At 42.7% G+C, this 21,662-nt stretch overlaps 1 protein-coding gene across 1 annotated transcript in view; it reads right to left on the bottom strand.

Annotated features, from left to right (window-relative positions):
- LOC306970117 (polypeptide N-acetylgalactosaminyltransferase 10-like) overlaps positions 1-21,662 on the bottom strand; it is a 72,610-nt gene that overhangs the window by 13,425 nt on the left and 37,523 nt on the right. The window contains exons 5-7 of the mRNA XM_079565977.1: positions 18,425-18,610; positions 13,269-13,452; positions 12,367-12,484 (exon numbers count right to left, since the gene is read on the bottom strand). Coding sequence (XP_079422103.1) covers positions 12,367-12,484; positions 13,269-13,452; positions 18,425-18,610 — 488 coding nt within the window. The remainder of the gene's footprint in view (positions 1-12,366; positions 12,485-13,268; positions 13,453-18,424; positions 18,611-21,662) is intronic.

Below are 21,662 nucleotides of genomic sequence, written 5' to 3'. Positions count from 1 at the left end.
TGCTAACATTTTAGGCCTATCTCTTTTTCTTAAGTACTTTTTTTTTATCGATACCACTTTCTTAAAAGTGGCTTTCTCTGAGTGAAAAATGTAATTGACTCTTTCATCCATTTTAAGATCAATAAAGTTATATTTTATTGTCATAATTTTACAGATCAATCATCAATTATATCTATTGATAAACGAATGGGTAAACATTAAACAAGGATCACTGGACTTTTCTACACTAAATATCCTTGGGTATATGACAGGCTACTTACATTAATGTAAACAGCTCGGATATTTGTAGCCAATACCCAATATCGGTACAGTTTTATCATTCACTGCGCTCCACCACCGGGAGCGGTCTGGAGGTCTCCAAGTTTTTCAAGTTGTAATTGCCACTTCGAGCAGTGTTACAAGGTATTTTTCCAAGTGGAGGCAGGAAATTTACCAGTTAGCTGGAATGCACCATAAGAAGGGCTTTCTGGTTAAAGGGACTAGATGCAAGATGGTCATTTAATACTCACTACTGCCGCCTCAGGTCGTACGCGTAACGGCAGCTTCTATATTAAACTGGTGCAATTCGGACCAGATTAACACCTTTTTCAGTGACAGTGCAGGATTTTAGAGGCAGTTGTGGTGAACAGGTCTGGGCTCATTCTACACCTTAGGACATGGCTGGAACGTCTAGGGGGAGGAAAATACATACTGTAATCTTAACATTTTTAAACTCCATATAGTCCCTTTAAAGAGGGTTGATTTCACTCTGTCTCTCCTCACTTTGCAAACTTACACTATCACGTTAAAGTCTCTATACCTGATTTTTTTTTAAATATAGATCTTTGTTTGCTTTCATTGTTTGTAAATGATGATTTTTTTAGTTGGGTCTAAACTCACTCCCAACATTCCTATGCATTTCTAACGTCCCAGTTCGTTTTTCAGGATCATTGACACAATAAAGCTTGTGCTTCTGGGGGATAAAAGTGTTTTAATTAAATGTATAGCGTCTTTTCAATAATGTCTACCAATTCACTTTAGGATGGGGAAAAAATGTTGCTCTTAATCTACTTTTGATGGCGTATTCTTCAGAAATGTTTTTTTAATATACAATTTTGCGGTTTGTCTGCCAGATGTTCATGCGAGTTACTTTTCAGTTTTGAGTATTTATTCTGGCCTATACCGACATGTTTTGTGTGTAAAATGTTCTCCTGGTAGAAGTATGATTTAGAAATATGAAGTGGCCAGCACGGTGCCACATTTTTGAAGAATGGGAGAAAGGTTAGGAGGCAGTGATATTTTTTTGTTTTTTGGGAGGATGCTTTTAGTCAGTGCATTAAAACAGCGGGCGGTAAAGTCTGAAGCTCTTTAGAAACCAGACTTCTGAAAGAAAACTGTAATTTGGGCTTTGTCGAACTCCGAGAGACGCTGAGCACTCACAGCTTGTTCAAAAGTACGTCTGCTTTTTGCTGCAGTGCTGATGGTGCCTTAACCTTCAGGTAGTCCGTCTGTCCTGCAGGAGTAGGAGGAAACAATTTGGTGAAAACCTTTTCCCCCACCCAGACCGAGTAAGCTAGTTTGGTAACATAGTCTCTTCAACCCCATCTGAACAGAGCTTACTTTGTCCAGTTTGGCATTACCCGAATCTAAAATAAATTAAAAAATAGCGACGGAAACGGGTATGAAGACGACACAATAAACAGGCGACAAAAGCATGACTAAAAAGTGATGGAAAAGTCACAAAAAAGTGACAAAAATGAACCCAAAAAAGCAACAATAAGACCACAACAAAAAAGATACGAAAACACAACAAAAAAGTGACAGAAGAGTGACAAAAACATGTCAAAAAAGCGTTAAAAAATGTGGCATAAGTGACAAAAAATGTACTATCAGTTTTGTTAGTCTGGCCTATAGGCTGTAAACTCTCCAGTCGAGAAGCTATAAGATTTGGGTAAAGCCGAACTGGAGAAAATGCGCTCGGTTAAGGTGGGGGATAAGAGGTTCTAAATGATAATCTAATGGGTGTGTTAAGGCGAGACACTCCAGGTGAATAGTTTTCTGTCATTTTGTGTTTTCAGAAAGGGGCCGTATTTTCAGCAACGAAATCTAAATAATGGATAGACCCAGAGGATTTTGTTTAGTTTTTGAATAAGCTGTTCATTAGAGAAGAAAGAAAAGCTCAATAAATCAGACAGGAATTAGATATTAAAAATCCCCCCTCTTTGGGCTAAAGGCACAGCCGTCTCCCAGAAAAGGAAATGACCATATTTGATTTACATAATGTAGATACCAGGTCAATATTTGTGAATGAATAAGCGGCTCCACAAAAAGTCAGAAAAGAAGCATTGCAAAGTTTGGTTCCTTTTTTTCCCACTATGACATTAAAACTAAGATGTTAAAGGGACTATACAGAGTTTATAAATGTTAAAATTATGTATTTTCATCCCCCTACATATTCCAGCCATGTCCTAATGTGTCGAATGAGCTCAGACCTGTTCACCACAACTGCCTCTAAAATCCTGCACTGTCACTCAAAAATGTGTTAATTCGGGTCTGAAGTGCCGTCATGCATGAGCTTAATATAGAAGGTGCAGTTACACGTTACACCTGAGGTGGCAGTAGTGAGCATAAAATGGCCAACTTGCATCTAGTCCCTTTAAAGAAGGAAACTAGAAAATCAATGTCTCGGTTCAAATATCCAAAGGTATTGATTTCTCACAGAATTTGTCCATATAAACATGTCGGCGGCAAGTCCTAGAGAAACCATCGCACTGAACATGGGCGCTCCCCAAGGCTGTGTGCTGAGTCCCCTTCTGTTCACTCTGCTGACCCATGACTGCACCCCAAAGTGCGACTCAAGCCTCTTCAACAAGTTTGCAGACGACACAACAGTGGTGGGCTTCATCAGCAACAGAGACGAGTGAAACTACTGGAGTGTGGTGAGCAGTCTGACCATGTGGTGCACACAGAACAATCTCTCTCTAAATGTGGAGAAGATAAGAGAGATTGTTGTGGACTTTCGAAGAGGTCCATCCTGCTCCTCTAACAATTGGTGCTGCAGTGGAGAGGGTGACCAGCACTAAGTTTGTGGGTGTGCACATCACAGAGAAGCTCTCCTGGACCATGCACACTACATCACTGGTCAAGAAAAGTAATCAACGTCTCTACTTTCTCCACAAGTTGAGAAGAACCAGAGTCCCAGCCTCTGTTATGTACATGCCCTCCATGTACTCCACCCGTCTCACTCAATGAAAATGTTTGAACTTTTGAGCTTGAAAAAACTCACAGGTCATTGAATATCGAGTTGCCTTGGACGTTCAGAGCTTTGTAAGTGAAGGAAGGAACGCTCTCTGTGATTAAAAATAGCAACGACGCACATTATCAACGATTAAACTTGAGCTAAAACAATGTGGTGATTCTCGTTTCACTCAAGGCAAATTCTGGGTCAGCCCCAAAAACGCAATAAATATTTAAACAAAACCGAAAACGTCGAACAAATGAACCTACTCTTATGCTTCATGTATATTTAATCGTTACAATAGTTCCTAATGCATTTGGGCCCAACATTGTGCTCCCAATTCAGTTGTTTTTTTCTTGAAACAATTCTCCAGTCATTTTCAAATTCTCAAAGCTTACAGCATGTAGAAATAGCAGGGGAAATACTGCTTTATGTGTCTTTTGTTGAGTGGTTTTGGCAAGTTTAGATTTACTCGAGCTGTTAATTGAGATCGGCAATAGACTTATTCACAAATGGACACTAAGGAAAACTGTTTATGTCAAGAGGCAAGAAACGTATCTATTCTAACCCTTCGTAATTGTGCCGTGAGCCTCACTTGTGAATAGAGTTTTTAATGTCTGTCTAAAACTGCCAAAAAGGCGAAATTTCACTTGGTAGATAAACAGTGAAGTGAAGTTGGGGAGGGAGCGTGCGCGGCGCTTTAGTATGGAGATGAAGGCGCAGCTGGAGGCTGAGGGTGGGAATATTTTAACATCAAATATGCATACGATCAGACCCAAAAGGCAGACAATAGCGCAAGTTCAGCGCGGGCTGTTGTTGTGTCGATGATAATGTATTACAATTAAGAGGTCAATGCTTTTTAGATGAAGGGCTTTTGGATTAAATCTCCAGGTCAAAGACGTTCATCTTGAACTGTCAATTTACTGACAAGACCTTTTAGAAATCTGAAATTGCTGCAGTAGTTTCCACGGAAGAAAACAGCTTTTTTGCTTGTTCAAAATGAGATATTTAAAAGGGTACGTCCCCAGATTAAAGCAAATGCGGTGATTTGGAGCTGATGGCAAAATGATTAGGACGATATCAACGCCTTTGATATTTACAGGCTTTAGGCCAATGGTTCAGCTCCGGGGGCCCCCTGACCCTACTTTACCCAGCCCCCATATTCATTATGTTACATTAGCACTATGACCTTATGTGATCATGAGTATCACACCTAAAGAGTGTTTGTTTTAGTTATACTGTAATATTATTTAGACCAACATAACCTTTCGAAAATTAGGTCCTTCTAACTTAATAATGTTATGTAATCTGTTTATTGTAATTATTTTCAAGTGCCACATTCAATTAACTTGTTTTGGCTGGTTAGCGCACCACAGGCTTATTGTGCAGTTTTCACTTGGATTAGTGATTTACCTACGTTCAACATAAAAGGCTCTGTGGCACTATGCCCTTTTTTTTCCTAGTAAACTAAATTCCCCTTCAGTATGTTGTAAATAAAACACAGCGCATCTAATTATAAAACATTTGTATCAATTGCATGAACATGCAGGATAGTGTTCTAGAATTGGGATGTGAAAAAAATAGTCAATACAACAAAATATGTCCTCGCTCTCTCGTCCATTGTTTGGAACCAAAAATAAATAAATCAGGTATAGGGCATCTAATGAAACCTACCTGAAGCCTGAATAGTAACAATAATCTCAGTATGTTGCAAAAAAAAAGAAAAGAAAAAGTGCCAAGAAAACAGACAGATCTCCACCAATGACTTTATGTCTGTCCTGCTGTTCCAAGCCTACAGCCCATAAACCCGCCCCAGCCGAACCATTAAACTGCACCAAAAGTAGTGACACTGCAGGCCAACAGTAACCTGGCTAACACCATGCTGCTGTGTGCGCTCGAATCATTTCGAACTGCACAACAGCCTGGGGACCATGGCCGAAATGTTCGCATGGATTTGGGAACCAATCACAGAACGAGGAGGGACGGCAAGATGATGACGAGCTATTCAATATACGGAAGCTTGTAGTTTATTTACGGATTAAAAAAAAAAAAGTTTATTTACGGATCAAACATGACAGCAGCAGACGCGACGCTATTTTTCGATCGAGCTTTAGGCCGTGTTCTAAATAGTTTAGCTCGAAAGTTTACAGCGGGTACGTCATACGTCATCGGATACGATGATACGATTGGCTGTGGCCACGTGCAGACGCATGATAGACTTTCGTAGCGCCCCGTAAACCACACCTCTCCTACGAGAAAATGAACTGGTGGTCCCCAGACTAAATATCACTTGTGATTTTAGTCTGGTGTTAGCCAGGCTAGGCCAACAGGGGAGCAAAACTAAAACAATTTGAACCTTTTGCTGTAGATGTTCATGTTCAAACCCTGCATTCGTTGTTTGGCAAATTCTGCCCCTAGTGGCCAAGATAAAATTATTTAAGTAGCTCCAGCAGCTAGAGAGCACATGGCAGCACCGGTGAGAGGTCTCATCAATCCAACACCATCTGTGGTTTGTGTCTGCATGTGGCATCGGCTGTATGTAGATTTCTTTTCCATTATTGTTTGATATATGTTTTATGGTGGAATTTATTAGCATTTGTTACATTTTCTGTAATACAGTACTTGTGTCTGTCTGTGTTAACTGTATATGTTGTATGCAATGTTTTATGCAACACTGATGTTGTGTTCATTTTTGTTTAGTTTCACAGAATAAAGAGAATGATATGACTAAGGAAATACACCAAAATAAATAAGTCTAAATCTGCCTGTTTATTCTGTTGACACTGGCTAGAATTCACCTTTGTGACAAGAGTGAAGGACAGCATAATAAATATGAGGAGAATGCCATGGTTTTATATTGTTGACATATTAGTTACACAGGTTGGTTTTCGGAGGGGATTTTGGATATAGTGTTTGAATAACCTAGTTGCCTTGTTTTTTGGGTCAAAATCTCAATGTATCAAGCAAGGAATTAGATATGAAGCCTTGAAAATACTGTTAAGTCTAAGACAGGAAAAGCTGAAGTCTGTAGGAGTGACTCAAGTGGAGATGGTTTGTCAAGAGTGGAATGAAAAACACTTTTTTTTATAAATCGGGCCATGAAGTTTTGTATCTCTGTGTATGTCTGTGCTCACTCGTCTACATTTATCTCCCAGAAAAGGAAATGACCATATTTGGATCACAGCTTTCTCTCGGTTCGCCTTTCGCAGCACATGTGGACACATCATTTGTCAATATTTGTGAATGACTTCACGTGGGAAAACGGTCGGTGCGGCGCAATGTTGGAGCAGACAAAACGTCATGAAATAAGCATCATGCAGGGCAAGTTTTGTCATTTTCATACTCTGATATTAAAGCTAAGTAACTCATGCCCCTAGAGGCCATAAATGCCACTGCAGGTGTCGTAGCAAGTTGTGTTTTTCAACTCATTAATCAGCTAGCTTTGCCCGTTAGCCTGTTAGCTTCTTCTTCGTGATTCCATTAGTGTGTATTGGTGGCCCGACCCGGAGGCAGGAAAGTTGCTATTGTGATTTTGAGATGAAAGACCTCCCACCCCCAGAGGGACTACAAAAAGGATTTATTAAGGTAAACAAGTTACTTAGTACTGCTTTAAAAGTAATATGTTAAGGGAGAAAACTAGCTAACAATCTCAACATTGACCATTGTGTGAAAAATCAATGTTTTCACCTGCTTTAACAGTTTAATTGTTAGCCCCCTCCAGAACCTGAATTTCATTGCTCCGCATGTGCTTTACCAGCTATTAGTGAAACACCCAAAGTAGCGTTGAAATGATCAGAGCAAGTCAGACAAACATGTACACATGAAAGAAAACGCAACTCTGCTTTTGACGAGGAAGCTGTGTTTCATTTCCACAGCCACATTTCTGAAGCGTTTTAATGGGCGCGCACCAAATGATCTGGCCAGCTGTCTCCTCTGATTGAGTCTGTGCGGACACATTTAGCCCTTTCACAGCTCGCAGAAAAGATTGCCTGCCACTTCACCGCGTCTGGGCCACTGTCTGGAGCTTAATGGGCTTTGAGGCAAGTCTTAACTCGTCAACGCGTCAATTTGGAGCCGAGGAGACGCTCGCGATGTCCACGCACACCAATCATCAGCGTTTGTTTGCATGTGCGGCGTATTGTTACCAGAAGCTCCCTCCGGTTGGCAGACAAAACAGCACTGGAATCACGGTGTCACCGCGGCAACGACCTCGAGATATCTTTAGGAAAGGGTCCGGGTCGCGTCACGGCAGCGGCGCTCGCCTCGTTCTGACCTTTTTCATCGATAAACTCATAAATCTTTTGCGATGATTCTATTATGAAGGGGCATTTACATAGTGATCGAATTTGTCCGGAATAAATTGTGGGGTTTTGCAGAATCATCACCTAAAGATGGATGTAAGGTCACTGAATTTTAATTAAACTTTGAGCAGAGGCAGAAAACTGGCCAAGGTTTTAAAGTTGGCGAAGAACGGGGGGGCTATAGTTTTCAAGGATGCTGTGGTGTTTGCACATATCAAGTGAAGTAAAGATTCTCGATGTAACATAAGGGCCGCGATAATAGCCCAGTCTCCCGAATCCTTCAACTAAACGGCGACAAGGTGGTAGCTTACATCCACAGTAAACAAAACTATAATGGGATATTTAGGATCGTAATTCCCGCCCATAATAAAACCAAACTTTTTGGAAGAGCTTTGAGTTACCGTCTCAGCTAAAGCGCTGCATCGTTTATATGGCAAAGTGGGCACGCTGTAGAGTTTTGAACTGAACCCACATTGGCACAAAGGGCTGCATATATTTTGCTGTTGGCAAAGGATACTAGTGTAATCTTTACTATTTGCTGATTGCAACAACTCAAATGGCGATTTTTTTTGTCTGATCTAGTTGCGCGGCCATCAAGAGTCTTGCCACCTCTTAATCAAAAGATTACCATGCCTCTTCTACAATACCGTCTTTTTTTATTGCTACAGGAGCCCATAGACATAATAAGTACAAATCATTTATTTAACATTAAGTGTAAAGTGGGAAGTGGGCCCATGAGTGAGTTACTTGGCTACGAACTGAATATTACAACAATCTATAAAAAATAAAGAGCAAAATTAAAGAAATATTTTGTCTCTCCCGCTCCGCATGCATCCATAAAATATTTTGCTCGCAGACAAAATGCATGACAACAATGAACAACAATTAACCAAGAAAGTAATATCCATCCATCCATCCATCCATCCATCCATCCATCCCTTTTCTTCCACTTTTTTGGGGGACTGTGCACAGATGCCCAGACTTCCCTATCCATGCACACTTCCTTCAGCTCCGTTAAAGGGATCCTGAGGCATTTCAAGGCAAGCCGAGAGGCCTTCCCCGGGGCCTCTTCCCTGGGGCCTCATCCCACTGGGATGCGGCGAGAACAAGTCCCCAAGGAGACGAGCAGGAGGCATCCGACTAGAGCTGAGCTAGAGACTAGTCTTAGCTGTTTCCACTCAACATGCAGGAGCAGCGGTTCTACTGCGAGCTCCACCCAAGCAAAGTGAAAAAGAAAAGAAGAGAAACTTAACTTTTTATTGATAGTCTATTGAGATTAAAATACAACATCAGGGCTACATGGTTTTGAGATTGAGGATGTAAGAATTTAAATATAAAATATCCAATATAGAAAGGTGTGGTGTAGAAAGTGCTCGTGCTTGAATGCTTCCATGAATTCGCTTTCATAAATACACGCATCACTGATTGATAGGGTTGTCACGATAATTACTGAATCGACTTATTGTTCAGCGCAGAGCTGCACCTTCGTCGCAGCCAATCATCACCCGCGGTCCTGCGTTTAAACTCCAGCATTCACGGCTTGTCAGCTTCCAAGGCTGTGCTGCGACCCACCTCCGCCTCTTCACCGCCTCGGCTGTCTGTGGCTTCGCCCTGCTACATCCTTCACCGGTCTCCCATACCACCACCAGTGTCCCGGCTCCGGGGGAGACATCCCTAATTCTAACCTACCCATCCACACTAACTATAATCCGTACATCGTCTACTGCCGGGGTCTGATCGCCAAAGTATTTTTTGTCAATGCAGTTTTCTAATCGCTGCTTTTGTCTCTGAGTCTATCCAGGTTGAAATACTTTATGTATTTTACCCGAATTAAGTTGTGTTTCATTGTATTTCATGTCTATTGGGGGATATTTTTGAAATACTTCAAACAAAGCTTTTCTGTCATTTTTAAGCTTTAGAGTTAGTTTCTGTTGTGTTAAAGGGTTTTCAATAATATCATTTATCGCAACAGTTTCCTGCCTCGATAAACATTAGATTTTGTTTTCGTGACAAGCCAAGTTAACTATTTCATACACAACAACAATCGATCTAGATTTTATAATAGATCTCTGGTCCAGCCCATCACTGCACATGTGCCAAGAATTGCGATTAACAAACAACAGCGACTGCTCGTATTGGTCTTCACTTCCCTTGTCCCAGTTCACCCGCCGGTCTCTCCTCTCTCTCTCTCTGTCTCTCGCTCCACATGCATCCATAAAACATTTTGCTCGCAGACAAAATGCATAACAAAAAGCAGTGTGCCCCTCTAGATGTAAATAAAACAGCTCCTACCGCATGTCACTGTTCCAAAAATCGGTTTGCATAAATATTAACTTGCAAAGCGTGAGCCAAGCAACCCAAGAAATGCATCCCAGAAAACTTCAGAAACGCCTTTAAGCTTTTGCTACACCCGCGTCAACTTTGACCTCTTCTAAGCATATTTTAGGCCAATTTTGCTACTCGCCACCCCTCATTCACGCAGAAAACATCCTGGGCAGCTCCGAATGAATAAAAGATGAGATTTTTCTTTCTTTTTTTTTTCTTCTTCTTTTTTTTTTTTTCCTTAATGCATGCTCTCAGAAAAGTTGCCTACAGTTTCTCGGTTAGATAACTTTCCTCAGCCGGTCCGTGGAGGTTTAATTATATTTGCAGTTTGGTTTTCGGAGGCGATGTTTGCATATCCGAGCCGCCGATAAGGAGGAGGATTCCGTTGCGTTTCAATATGGAGTCTTAAAGGCAGGCAGCATCGCGAAACTCTGGAAAGGAAGTTGTTGTGTTTTTTGGTTTTTTTTTGTTCTTTTATTTTTGCACATCTGCTGTTGGTTTAGTGTTCGGGGATTTAACGAAGTAGTCGATAAAGCACACAGAAAAACAAGGAAAAAGATTTTAGTTTATCTTTGTTATATACAGGCACCACTAGGGCCTGGTGGGATAAAGCTGTAATATTTAATTGGGTTATGTTGTCAATTAAAATCCCTCTAAGCTCGCAAGCAGCAAAAATGTGGCAACATGCTTACTCTGGTCTATCTGTCTTCTAATTAAAAAGTACAGAAATTACTCCATTTACTCAAAATTAACTTTGTGTAATGATTCATTCGGGGCTGGAGCGTGTGGGCTTGCGGAACTGGTATTTAAGTGGTGCCAACATGACGCTGTTTTGGTGCAATTTGGGTCAATTACCACCCCCATGCTTATAAAGGGGTGATTTTGATGGATCTGCAGCTACAAAAGACAAATCATGCTTGAATCCACTTTTTTTTAGTATTTACCCATAGAATTCATAGAAACCTTCCTCAAATGTGTGCTTGTCACCAGCTTTCCGGACCTGTTTGAATTGAGCGTTCTGTCCCCATTACATATGAATGGTGGGGCCAGGTCCTATGTTAAAGTATGGCATTCATGACATTTATATATAATTTTATAAGAGGATGTTTAGCAGCTATTAGATGTGGAAAAAACAGTAACTAATTAGCCCAGAAGCCACTTTTGCATGTTAATTCATATCTCAAGTAAAATCTCAAAAGATCTGTACATTGATTCCTGATTTATAACTTTGACCTCACCAAAATGTGGATGATGGGTTGACGACGACTGAAAACATCTCGATCGTTCATAATTTGCCATGTTTGATGATTAAATGCTAACTTAATGAACGTTTCCTGGACTAGCTGGTTTGCAAACTGTCCCCACGTTTGCAAGGATTGAACAATGCCTCTCTCTTTTTTTATTACTGTGCAATAAACCACACTATAGCATTGTTCAAAACATACCCGGAGAAGAGATTTTGCTTCATTCACAAAGTACACACTTAAAATGCGTCTATATTTCCTGGATTTTGCTGCATCATCGAGCAAACACGGTGATGCAGTATTCGCTCCATGATGCAAAACAACTCCGTGTTTTGCATCATGGCGTTGTCCTCCATAGTTTTAAAGCCCTTCATCGATCACCAGATCATTTTGCCATAAAAGTGCGTTCATCACGACGCCATTGATCCGGTAACATATCGTTAACGTTAGCTGAAAGGGACATCTTGTTTTCACAGTTTAATAAGTGTCATTCCCTCCATCGTCACTCCAGGCCGTCACTCCAAAGCCTAAATTATGCATGATACAGAAATAATAAATCAATAAAATGATGGTCTTGTTGGATGAGGCCTTGCTTGTTTCTCTTCACCAGATACGTAACCGCTGATTTAAATTCCCAGAGTTAGAGATTGCAGCCCGAACACCAGTGTAAAGTCTTGGTTAAGGCCTTGCTGTTTTGTATAGTCCTTCAGTCACTGCATCATATTGGACCCAGCGGTTCATTCTCACCGCACTGCTTTGTTGCCTGCCACACACTACTGTGCGCTCTTCCTCTCTCCACGTGTTTTCAGATTAATAAGGTCGAATCGCTGCTGGTTCTGCGGATTAGTGCAGAGATCCTGCTAATCTCCGCACCTCAGGGGGGCTTTCTGTATCGGCTGATACTGATCTTAATAAACAAAGTCCTAACTGAATACAAAGACGGAACAGCGCAGGCTTCATTGGGATTTTTGTGATCGGCGAAAAATAATGAGCGCGATTTGGATGTTATCGCCGTAATGACTTGAATGTGATAAAGGGATTAAAGATGGACAGAACGGGAGGGAGTGGACACCTGTGAATCTGCGCTCAGAGCAACAGCTGTCCTTCAAATTCAGAGAGAGGTGAAAGCAACAGTGGGTATTATTCAGCACTGGGTTTCAGATGTACACCCTGGACAGTGACCTTGATAATATGCCAGCACTAAAAAGAGAAAATGACTTGTGTTCACGGAGACTATTCATGGCGACAGAAAGTTAAAGTCATGCGGACTCACACATACCTTGAACGAGATCTCGTACTGTTCCCCTCCCCAGATCTCCAGACCCGTGTCGTATCCGCCCAGCTCCCAGAACCACTTCCTGTCCACGGCAAACAGCCCTCCCGCCATCACCGGAGACCTGCACACAAACATTGAAATGTAAAAAAAAAAAAATTGATTGAACAAGTGCCAAATGGTTTCTGAGGATTCGATATAACAGTTCAATCCAATTCAATTTAACGCACGGCAGCAAAGGAAATAGACCAAAAGAAAACACACAAAAACGCTCTGGCACAGAGTTATGAAAGGTGTTACAAAATATCCTGCGATGATGTGGAGAGGATAACAGCTAATTAAGCTGTTGGGTCGTTTTCCCATTTTAAGCATTTTAGCAGGAAAAAGCTAACGACCGACTGCTGAAAAATATTGTCCATATTGTTTTTTTATTATGACTAAAAGGCTTGAATTTGTTCTAAAATGTGTGTAGCCTCCACCAGACGATGGTACATTCCTCCAAGCTCTAATGTGCACTAAGCAAAAGCCACTTTCATTGATCGTATAATATGAAAAGAAAGTACAGAACTTTATACTTTGTGCAAAAGCGAGGATTTTTCATCCAACTTCTGTGATCAAGGGCAAATCATGAATGTGTTCAGTGGACATTGAGCTGAACAAGAGTGTTGCATGAGCTTTTCAGACTGGAAACGATAGAAGGATTTTTTTTCTTTTTAAATGTGAAAAAAAATAAAATGAAATGATAAAATAAGAAAGAATTTGCTGTCAGACTGTCTTGTTGTGCAGCCTTTACCGCCCCAAGTTAAAACCACTACTTCAAAGGCCCCATCATGATAAAAGACTGAGGCGCAGGACTAAAACATGACCTAAATCAGTGAGTGGGTTTGTTTGGTCCGGCTGTGACTCACTCGAAGGGTTCACTGGGGTCGTCCTGGTGTAGCTCTGACGGTATCGGTATCCGTTTGTAGTACATCTCCCAGTCGAAGGCTCCCCTCATGGCGCCCCCTGCCTGCATGTCGTAGCCAAAGTTATCGTGGTCAATGACGTCGATCATGGGGCAGACGATGGTCCTCCTGTTCTGCACGATCCGGTCTGAAAGACACCATCACTTACTCAAAGGAACAATCTAAAGTTCTCGAGTCGTCGTCTGCGCTCTGTAGTTTCAGTGTTGGCCGCTTCGCTTCTCATCCAAGATCATTAGTGCCCCTGATGAAGCTTCTGGGATGAGAGGCGAAACGTTCAACACGTAAACCACAGAGGACAGATTGACAGCTCAAGAACCTGTGTCTACTGTAGTAAACATTAAGCAGAAGACGTATTTAGGCAGACATCCATGGGAAACACTACTTTCAATCAATCAATGAAGTTTTATTTCAAGCGCTTTACAACATTCAAGTTGTTGCACAATAAAAATACAATTTAGAAAGGCATATATTATAATTAAAAACAGACCATTATCACATTCACAAAAAAGTGCCACAGAACTATGTGTCGAATGCCTTTCTAAACAGGTGAGTCTTTAGTTTTGTTTTGAACTGGGGCAGGTCTGTGATGGCACGTAACTCAAGCGGCAGCAAGTTGAGCGTTTCGGACCTGCCACAGCAAAAGCACGATCACCCTGTTTGTAATGTGACCTGGGCACCTTGAGCAGGTGGTGTTGAGTTTGTACTGGATTCTGAAGGGGACCCGGAGCCAATGCAGGGAGTAAAGGACAGCTGCGATACGGTCATGTTTGCGAGAGTTGGTGAGGAGCCGAGCAGCAGCACTTTGGAATCTGTGTAAGGAGGTCCAATATACAGTGCACTGCAGAAATCCAATCGTGAGCTTATGAATGCATGAATAGTTGTTTTCCGGTCAGAGCGGCTGAGGAAAGGCTTCACTTTTGCAAGAAGGCGAAGCTGGAAAAAGCTCGCCTTAACTACTGAGTCAATTTGCTTGCGGAAGTTCAGGTTTGTATCCAAATTTACACCTAGGTTTCTGATGACAGTGTGGGGGGCGAGAGACTGGAGACCAGGAACAGTGGTGGGTTTTGACTGCGCGCCAAAAAGAATGAGTTCAGATTTGCCCCCATTTAAACCCAAAAAGTTCTGTGAAAGCCAGAGCTTTATGTCATCCAGACACCTGTGGATGAACTGAGATGTGTCTGTGGAGTTTGGCAAAACCGGGAGGTAGATTTGTAGATCATCTGCATACATGTGAAAGGACACGTCATGGCTAGAGATGATTGAACCCAGGGGCAACATGTAAAGTGAAAATAAAACAAGACCTAAAATGGAACCCTGTGGCACACCCGAGGATTCAAACATATGCAAGTGGGTGAACAACAGGATGCACTGGTTTGAGCGGGATTCGAACCACAGAGCGTTCTCTATCGGGTCCAAAACGTCAAACGTCAAACCCACATGATCTCCCATTTCGACCAAGTCCAACCCTGCCTAGCTTTAAAGATTTGATGATATTGAGCATAACCTTTTGGTTATTTGGCAAAGGTCCCAATCATAGCCCATCCATCCATCCATTTTCTTCCGCTTTATCCGGGGCCGGGTCGCGGGGGCAGCAGTCTCAGCAGAGATGCCCAGACTTCCCGATCCACACACACCTCCTCCAGCTGTTCTGGGGGGACCCTGAGGCGACACCAGGCCAGCTCGGAGACATAGTCCCACCAGCGTGTCCTGGGTCTTCCACGAGGCCTTGTCCCACCAGGACATGCCTGGAACACCTCCCGCGGGAGGCGACCAGGAGGCATCCGGAACAGATGCCCGAGCCACCTCAGCTGGCTCCTTTCGACGTGAAGGAGCAGCGACTCTACTCCGAGCTCCTCCCGGGTAACTGAGCTCCTCACCCGATCTCGATGGGGGGGCCAAGGAAACTCATTTCGGCCGCTTGTATTTGTGATCTTGTCCTTTCGGTCATTACCCAAATCTCACGACCATAGGTGAGGGTGGGAACGTAGATCGATCGGTAAATCGAGAGAATCGAGAACCAATCATAGCCCAATTAGCAATTTTACCAGATCCGTGTAAATCATGTCAACTATTTTTCTGACTATATTTTTTATCAAATACTCTGTAGAATTACTTTAATGCACGTCGGCTGTGGCCTTGTTTCAAAAAACTTCTGTGACTTTAAAAGATCCAGTGTTGCATTTTTTCACTGAGATCTTGTAATGATGATGGGAGAGTGTGACAGCTGGGCCAAGCCTTCTCCAGCACATCCCAAAGACTCTCAATGGGGTTAAGATCTGGACTCCTTGGTGTGTGTGAAAATGATGTCTCATGTTCCCTGAACCACTCTTTCACAATGACAGCCCGATGAGTCCTAGCATTGTCATCTTGGAATATGCCCGTGCCATCAGAGAAGAAGAAATCCATTGATGGAATAACTTGGTCATTCATGATGGTCAGGTAGACGGGTGATCTCATCCTTTTGGCGCATGAACCAACTGATCACAGCAGCGATGTTTGCATCTGCTGTAACCAAGTGAATTAACTTACATGTTGTTATTTATTCTGTTTCCTCAAGTTTTCTACAGTTTACAGAAAACGTTCGTGATCGTTAGGCAGATATTTAACTGGAAAAATGTACATGTACACAAGAACGGTAATTATTTGTACGGCAATGGAGCAACAGACTTGACGCATGTACCATCGTTTTCCCCTCGTTATTTCCCCTATCCCCTCCTCTCTTCTGCGTATTTGTTGCCGTCTCCCTCTCCCTCTCTTTTATCTCTTCTTTCCCTGTCGCTCCGTCTCCCAGTATGTTGTATAAACATGGGGCTTGCGTGGCGCTGCTGTGGTCATTAGTTCGTTGCGAGTTGGTCCCGCGGGGCGCGTCTCCTCCCGCTGCGAAACATGAGCGCAGCCGGGGCCTAAATGGAGATGGTGATGGAGGAAGAGCGCGAGCACTAGCACTCAGCCTCACAGCCAGACGTCCGCCATGTTTGTCCTGCGTTAAATCGACTGGAAGTGGACTGCGAGGAGTTCAATTTATTTTATTTATTTATTTATGGGAGGGTGGGGGGGGCGAAGTGGACAGAGGGAATGTACGGGCGAAATGGAAATATAGATTTAAAGAGGTTTTCTCGTCACTTAGAGTTCGAGAAGCTAAACTCATTGAATGTCACGAGCTGTCAAATCTATAGATATTGATGGAAACGGAGTGCAGACAGTAAAAAAGACCTGCAGTTATCCAGTCTGCTCAGCGTGTGTCTAAGGCAACAATGTGTGGGAAATGCAACCCAACATGCATCTACCTAACGTTTGCCTTGTGCATTGACATATGGGTACGATTTTCTGGGAATAGTGAGCAGATATAATGTCTTTCTCATTGGAAACAAGCTGTACTTGCTGTGACTGAGGAGGGAATCAGTCAAGTGTGGAAAGTAGTGGCGGCTGACTCCAGGGGCGGACTGGGACTGAAAAACAGCCCTGGACTCTTATTTTTTTTATTGGTATCATCAGCAAAAAGAACGGGAAAGGTGGTCGTAGAAACAGAAGCAAAATCATTAATATAAATAATAAATAATAATGGTCCCAAAATTGAACCTTGTGGTGCACCATACTCCACGGAATTCTTTTTAGATTCATGTTTTTTTTATACTGGGCTTTACCCAAATCTAAAAGCTTCTCGACTGGAGATCAACAATGTAACGCCTCATTTGAAAGCTAAGACCTACAAAAGTGATGGAAACTTTTCGTCACGTCGCCACATTTTTGTCATATTTTTGTTGTTTTTTCTCACGTTTTTGTAGGTTTTTTTGTCCGTGTTTTTCTCATGTTTTCGTTGACTTTTCATCCTCTTTTTCTCGCTATTTTGATGCTTTTCTTTTAGATTTGGGTAAAGCTTGGTTGAGGCGGGACTGGTGGCCCTAGAGCCACTGGCCCTTCTGTGCTCTTCCAGAATGGACATATGGCCAGTCCGCCCCTGGCTGACTCGCCAGGCTAGAGATTTTCTTACATCTTCGGTCGCAAGTTAGATCGAACCTTGTCCTGGTGCAGACTGACAGACCAGCGGCTGCCAGTCTGCACCTATGGCCCCTTCATATGAATTGAATAGTCAACACAGTTAAGGTTAGTGTTAGGAATGAATATAGGGTTGAATCAAGGTTATGGACAGCCTCTTCAGGTTTTGGAGATTTTTATGAAATATATTTCAAGCTTATATAAAATGTAAACTTAAGTATCTGAAAGACAAGAACTGGTATGGTTTACTTGTGCATAGATAGTAGTATGGCGGGTTGTTAGTCTCGCAGTCTTCAGGATCCCCTGCCTAAAGATTGGACAAGAAGAACTGAAGCTCTGAAGGACTGGATGTTTTTCCGTGGTCTTGGCCCGTCTGCTGTGGGACTCCCTTTGGCCCCAGGTGTATCTATAGCCTGTCCGTCCATGGGAGTGGATCTCTCGTCCTCTGGTTCTCTCCAAGGTTTCTCTTTTCTCCCCCTGGGTTTTTGAGTTTTTCCTCGCTGTGTCGGAGAGTCTAAGGACAGGGACACCTGCTGCTGACACTCCTTTGGACATTATGCTGGCCCGGACACTTTACCTGAACTTTTTATTGTTTTGTTTCATTGTTTTAATGTTTGGTGCAGCCCTGTGAGGCAACTCCTGTTGTGATATTGGGCTATACAAAACGATCGATTGATTGGTAATAACATTTGATTTACAGGATGAGGTGAGGTCAGAGGTGGGATCAAGCCTTTGTGCTTTCAGTTTCTTGGTTAACGCTATAATGTGGAGTCATATGAAAATTTCACTTTTTTGTATATTTAGTTTTATAATTCTCTCACCAAGTTTGAAAAAAAACTTTGACTTTGAACTGAATCTATGGTAAATGGTAAATGGTCTCAACTTATATAGCGCTTTTCCACCTACATTAGGCACTCAAAACGCTTTACAGCAAGGATCCACTCACCCATTCATTCTCTCATTCATACACCAATGTATGCAAACACTGGGGGCAATGTGGGTGAAGTGTCTTGCCCAAAGACACAACGACAATGTGCACTTTCAGGTGGTGGGATCTATTGTTTCTTTGACATGTGTCGACCAGTTTGCTGCAGTTCTCTCACCGAGCAGTGGGGGGAGCCAGTTGACGTTGGCCTCGCAGTGTGAGTCGAGGAAGGTGATGACTTCTCCTTTGGCGGCTGCGGCGCCGAGAAGCCGAGTCCTGATCAGACCCTCCCTCTTCTTCGTCCTCAGGATACGCACTTTAGGGAAACGCAGCATGTACTCCTCCAGCGCCCCCTTCAGGTGCTCTGAGGGGAGACATTATGGAGACATTTAACAAAGTCACACGTGTTCTGTTCAAAAGTGCACAAAAACAAACAAATCACTTCTAACGATTGGTTAAGGCAGGTAAAAGTATTATATTATATCTTTTTTTTTTTACATCATGGGCTTTTTCTTCCTTCGTACTGCAGCAAAAAACTGTTTAATATGTAGCTTATTCCTGCTGCAGCTTCCCATCATGCTGCTTGGTCTGAACAGGTCATCTGGTACAGGCAGCGGTGCATGGGCTTTAGCACTCACATCATGAGGGACACAGTGCGCCTGTCCAATCCAGCCAAGAAAGCAGAAAAAAGCGTGGAGCAAGAACTTAAATTTTTTGGTGACATGCATCATTGAGCAGAGGCCATTTTGAGTCACCAAGGCTTAGTTACGAGCTGAAAGATAAAATGAAAAACTGGTATATTTCTCTGCAGTGTCATTAAAATCAAACTCCTGGCTGTTTCTCTGTTACGAGGCCGAACATCTGAAGGTGACCCTGGTTTATCCTCGTCTTTATCATGACCCCCTGCTGTAAACCCCTGACATTGAGCGAAAGGCGCAGGGTCAAACGCTGCCTGTCGTAAATCTGGCGGTGAAACGATTCCGCTTCGTTCGCGCCAACCACGTTAAGGAAGAAGACGAGAGCGGAGGGGCTTTTAATTATGATTGGTTCGTTTTGCCTGGTTTAATTGAAATCAAGCTCAAAGCGTTGAGAGGAAGCGAGGAGGCGATTAATCAAGTTAACGAGAGCGCGGCCGTGTACGGGAACGCATTAGTCTTTGTTAGACAAGACGTCGGACTCGCTTAAGTCCCGATATTTACTGTATTTACGCAAGATGATGCTGATATTGCATCAAAATGAATATCATTACTAGTGTTATCTTTACAAAGTGGAACTTGGATGAACACGCAGAGGGTAGGATTTCAAGATATTCTAATATGTACAGTATATATACAGTATATATCTCAAACATGTCCAAGAGCTTTTACATTTGAGACAACACTGAAACTGAGAAAATGCTAAACAATTACAAGATGCAGAGAAACATTTGGAAAGGTCTAAACTATGAGTTAAACTGGTTTTGACTTTAGCAAGACCTCATGGGGATATTTCACTATGTCTTTTCAGCCGTCAGTTGAGACTGCCCTCATACAAAGGGCCGATCTCACTGGCCTGGAGACTAGTTGGAGACTAGAGTCGCCACTGGTTACAGAGAGGTCTCAGATACGTCCCCTGGAGATAAGGCGAGTCTCCAGGTAGTCAGGGTGAAAACAAACCTCCAGATTTATGTCTGAAGCAGTTGTGGCAATGTGGCAAACACTATTTGTTGTCCTCAACCTGTGACATGTTTCTGTGGAGTCTCTTTGAGATCTCCTTGGTATCCAACAGTACAGGTCTGAGACATTGCAGGGACGTCATTGAAACGTCTCACAGGTTCTGGAGTATAACACATTGGGCCCGATCTTGTGCATCAAAACGGAGACGATAGCGTGACATTTTGCGCCCAGTAGGACCGCACTTTGTGATCTTGCCACTCCAGACTTAGCGCATTTAAGTGGGTGGAGACACACATTTTCCTCCAACCAGATCGACTCCGCGTCCAGGAGAGTGGTTGTGTGGGAGTGGGGGTTGAACATGTGCTTTTGTTTTGCTTTGCGTTCACGCCACAGCGGACGCGGCAGCTCTTTTTCTCTCGAGACGTGAACATCGTTTAGCTCACGATGGGGTAAGTTTTTAGTTTGACCTGTGAGAGCCTAAGGCTTAAGAAAGAACGCAAGCCAGCGCAATGTAAACGAGGAAGTGAATGTCAGCCATGTTTCCATCAGTGCAGTCACCTCCTCTTGTGACGCCCCCTCACAGGTGGCGGAGGCGAATGGCACATATAGCTCCGCCACTCGGAAAATAATTCGCGTCTGCGCCGCCCCGTGCGCCGCCACAAGATCTGGCCCATAGTGTTCGCAACATTGCCACAGCTGCTTGGCACCGCGTAGACCTCTCGGAGACCATGCAATCAAACCAGTTCGTTTTCAACGAGACTACCTGGAGACTCACTTGATCACCAGGGAAGTCTTGAAGACGTCTCCGTGACCAGCGGCAACTCGAGTCTCCAATCATATCGGCCCTTAAGGGACCCTCCAAAGGTTGTAGACTTTACCCATCAAGCACTTAATAGGAATTTGACGAAGAATTTATCAATCCTCTATTCTGACTTAGTATTTAACCGATGATCTCATTAATTTAACATGTAAATTCAGGAGTTATTTTGAATAGACCGAAGTGTTATTGTTATTATGAGTGAGCCACATGGGATCTTCTGAGAGGGGGCCGTGGACTGTTAGTCAAACAACATTTTCTTAAACTGGAAATAAATAGCAGTTGCTTTTGTACTTGTATTCTGAAAAAGGCGTCAACAGCTTTCATTATTCTATTCCAGTGAAAATAGTATTGCTGCCTTCCGTTTTGCCATAAAAAGGTGGCAGTGTATTTTTTCCCCCCCTCGATAAAGTGACCTTATAATAGCTGTTTTGGTGGTTCGATACTGTACTCCTGAGCAAGACACTTTTCTCCATTAAAGTGATCATGTAATAGTATGTCTTTGGTAATGGCGCTACAAATGCTATACTGACATTGGATTTTGATCGTAGACAAAAGTTCTTATTGTTCATTGTTGTTATGTTATATATGTTATAAGTAAGTTATAAAATGTCGAGTGTTTGGCGAAAAACGACGCGGTGAAGACTTGAAAGCTTTGTGAAAGTTGATCGCTCTGGCTTGGGAGGTTTTACGGCCTGATTTGCTCCGGCGGTGATTGATGCCAGTTGGACACAGAACATAATGGAGCTGTAACTTTTGTAATAAAAGCTAAACGTGGGCCGAGGTCATTGTTAGATAGAAACAGTGTTGGACAGAGTGAACATACTGGCGCTGCTTTGAACTTCAGGCTATAAATACGACGCACACAGAGCAAAGCATTCATCACAGAACTGCCTCATCTGCAGAAAGACTGGGCACTGATGATGAAGAAAGGTATTATGTTA

Source organism: Gobius niger (genome assembly GCF_951799975.1).
Source record: "Gobius niger genome assembly, chromosome: 11".
NCBI classification, from domain to species: domain Eukaryota; kingdom Metazoa; phylum Chordata; class Actinopteri; order Gobiiformes; family Gobiidae; genus Gobius; species Gobius niger.
The sequence above is the reverse complement of the archived record's forward strand: the minus strand, read 5'-3'. Positions and strand labels throughout refer to the sequence as shown.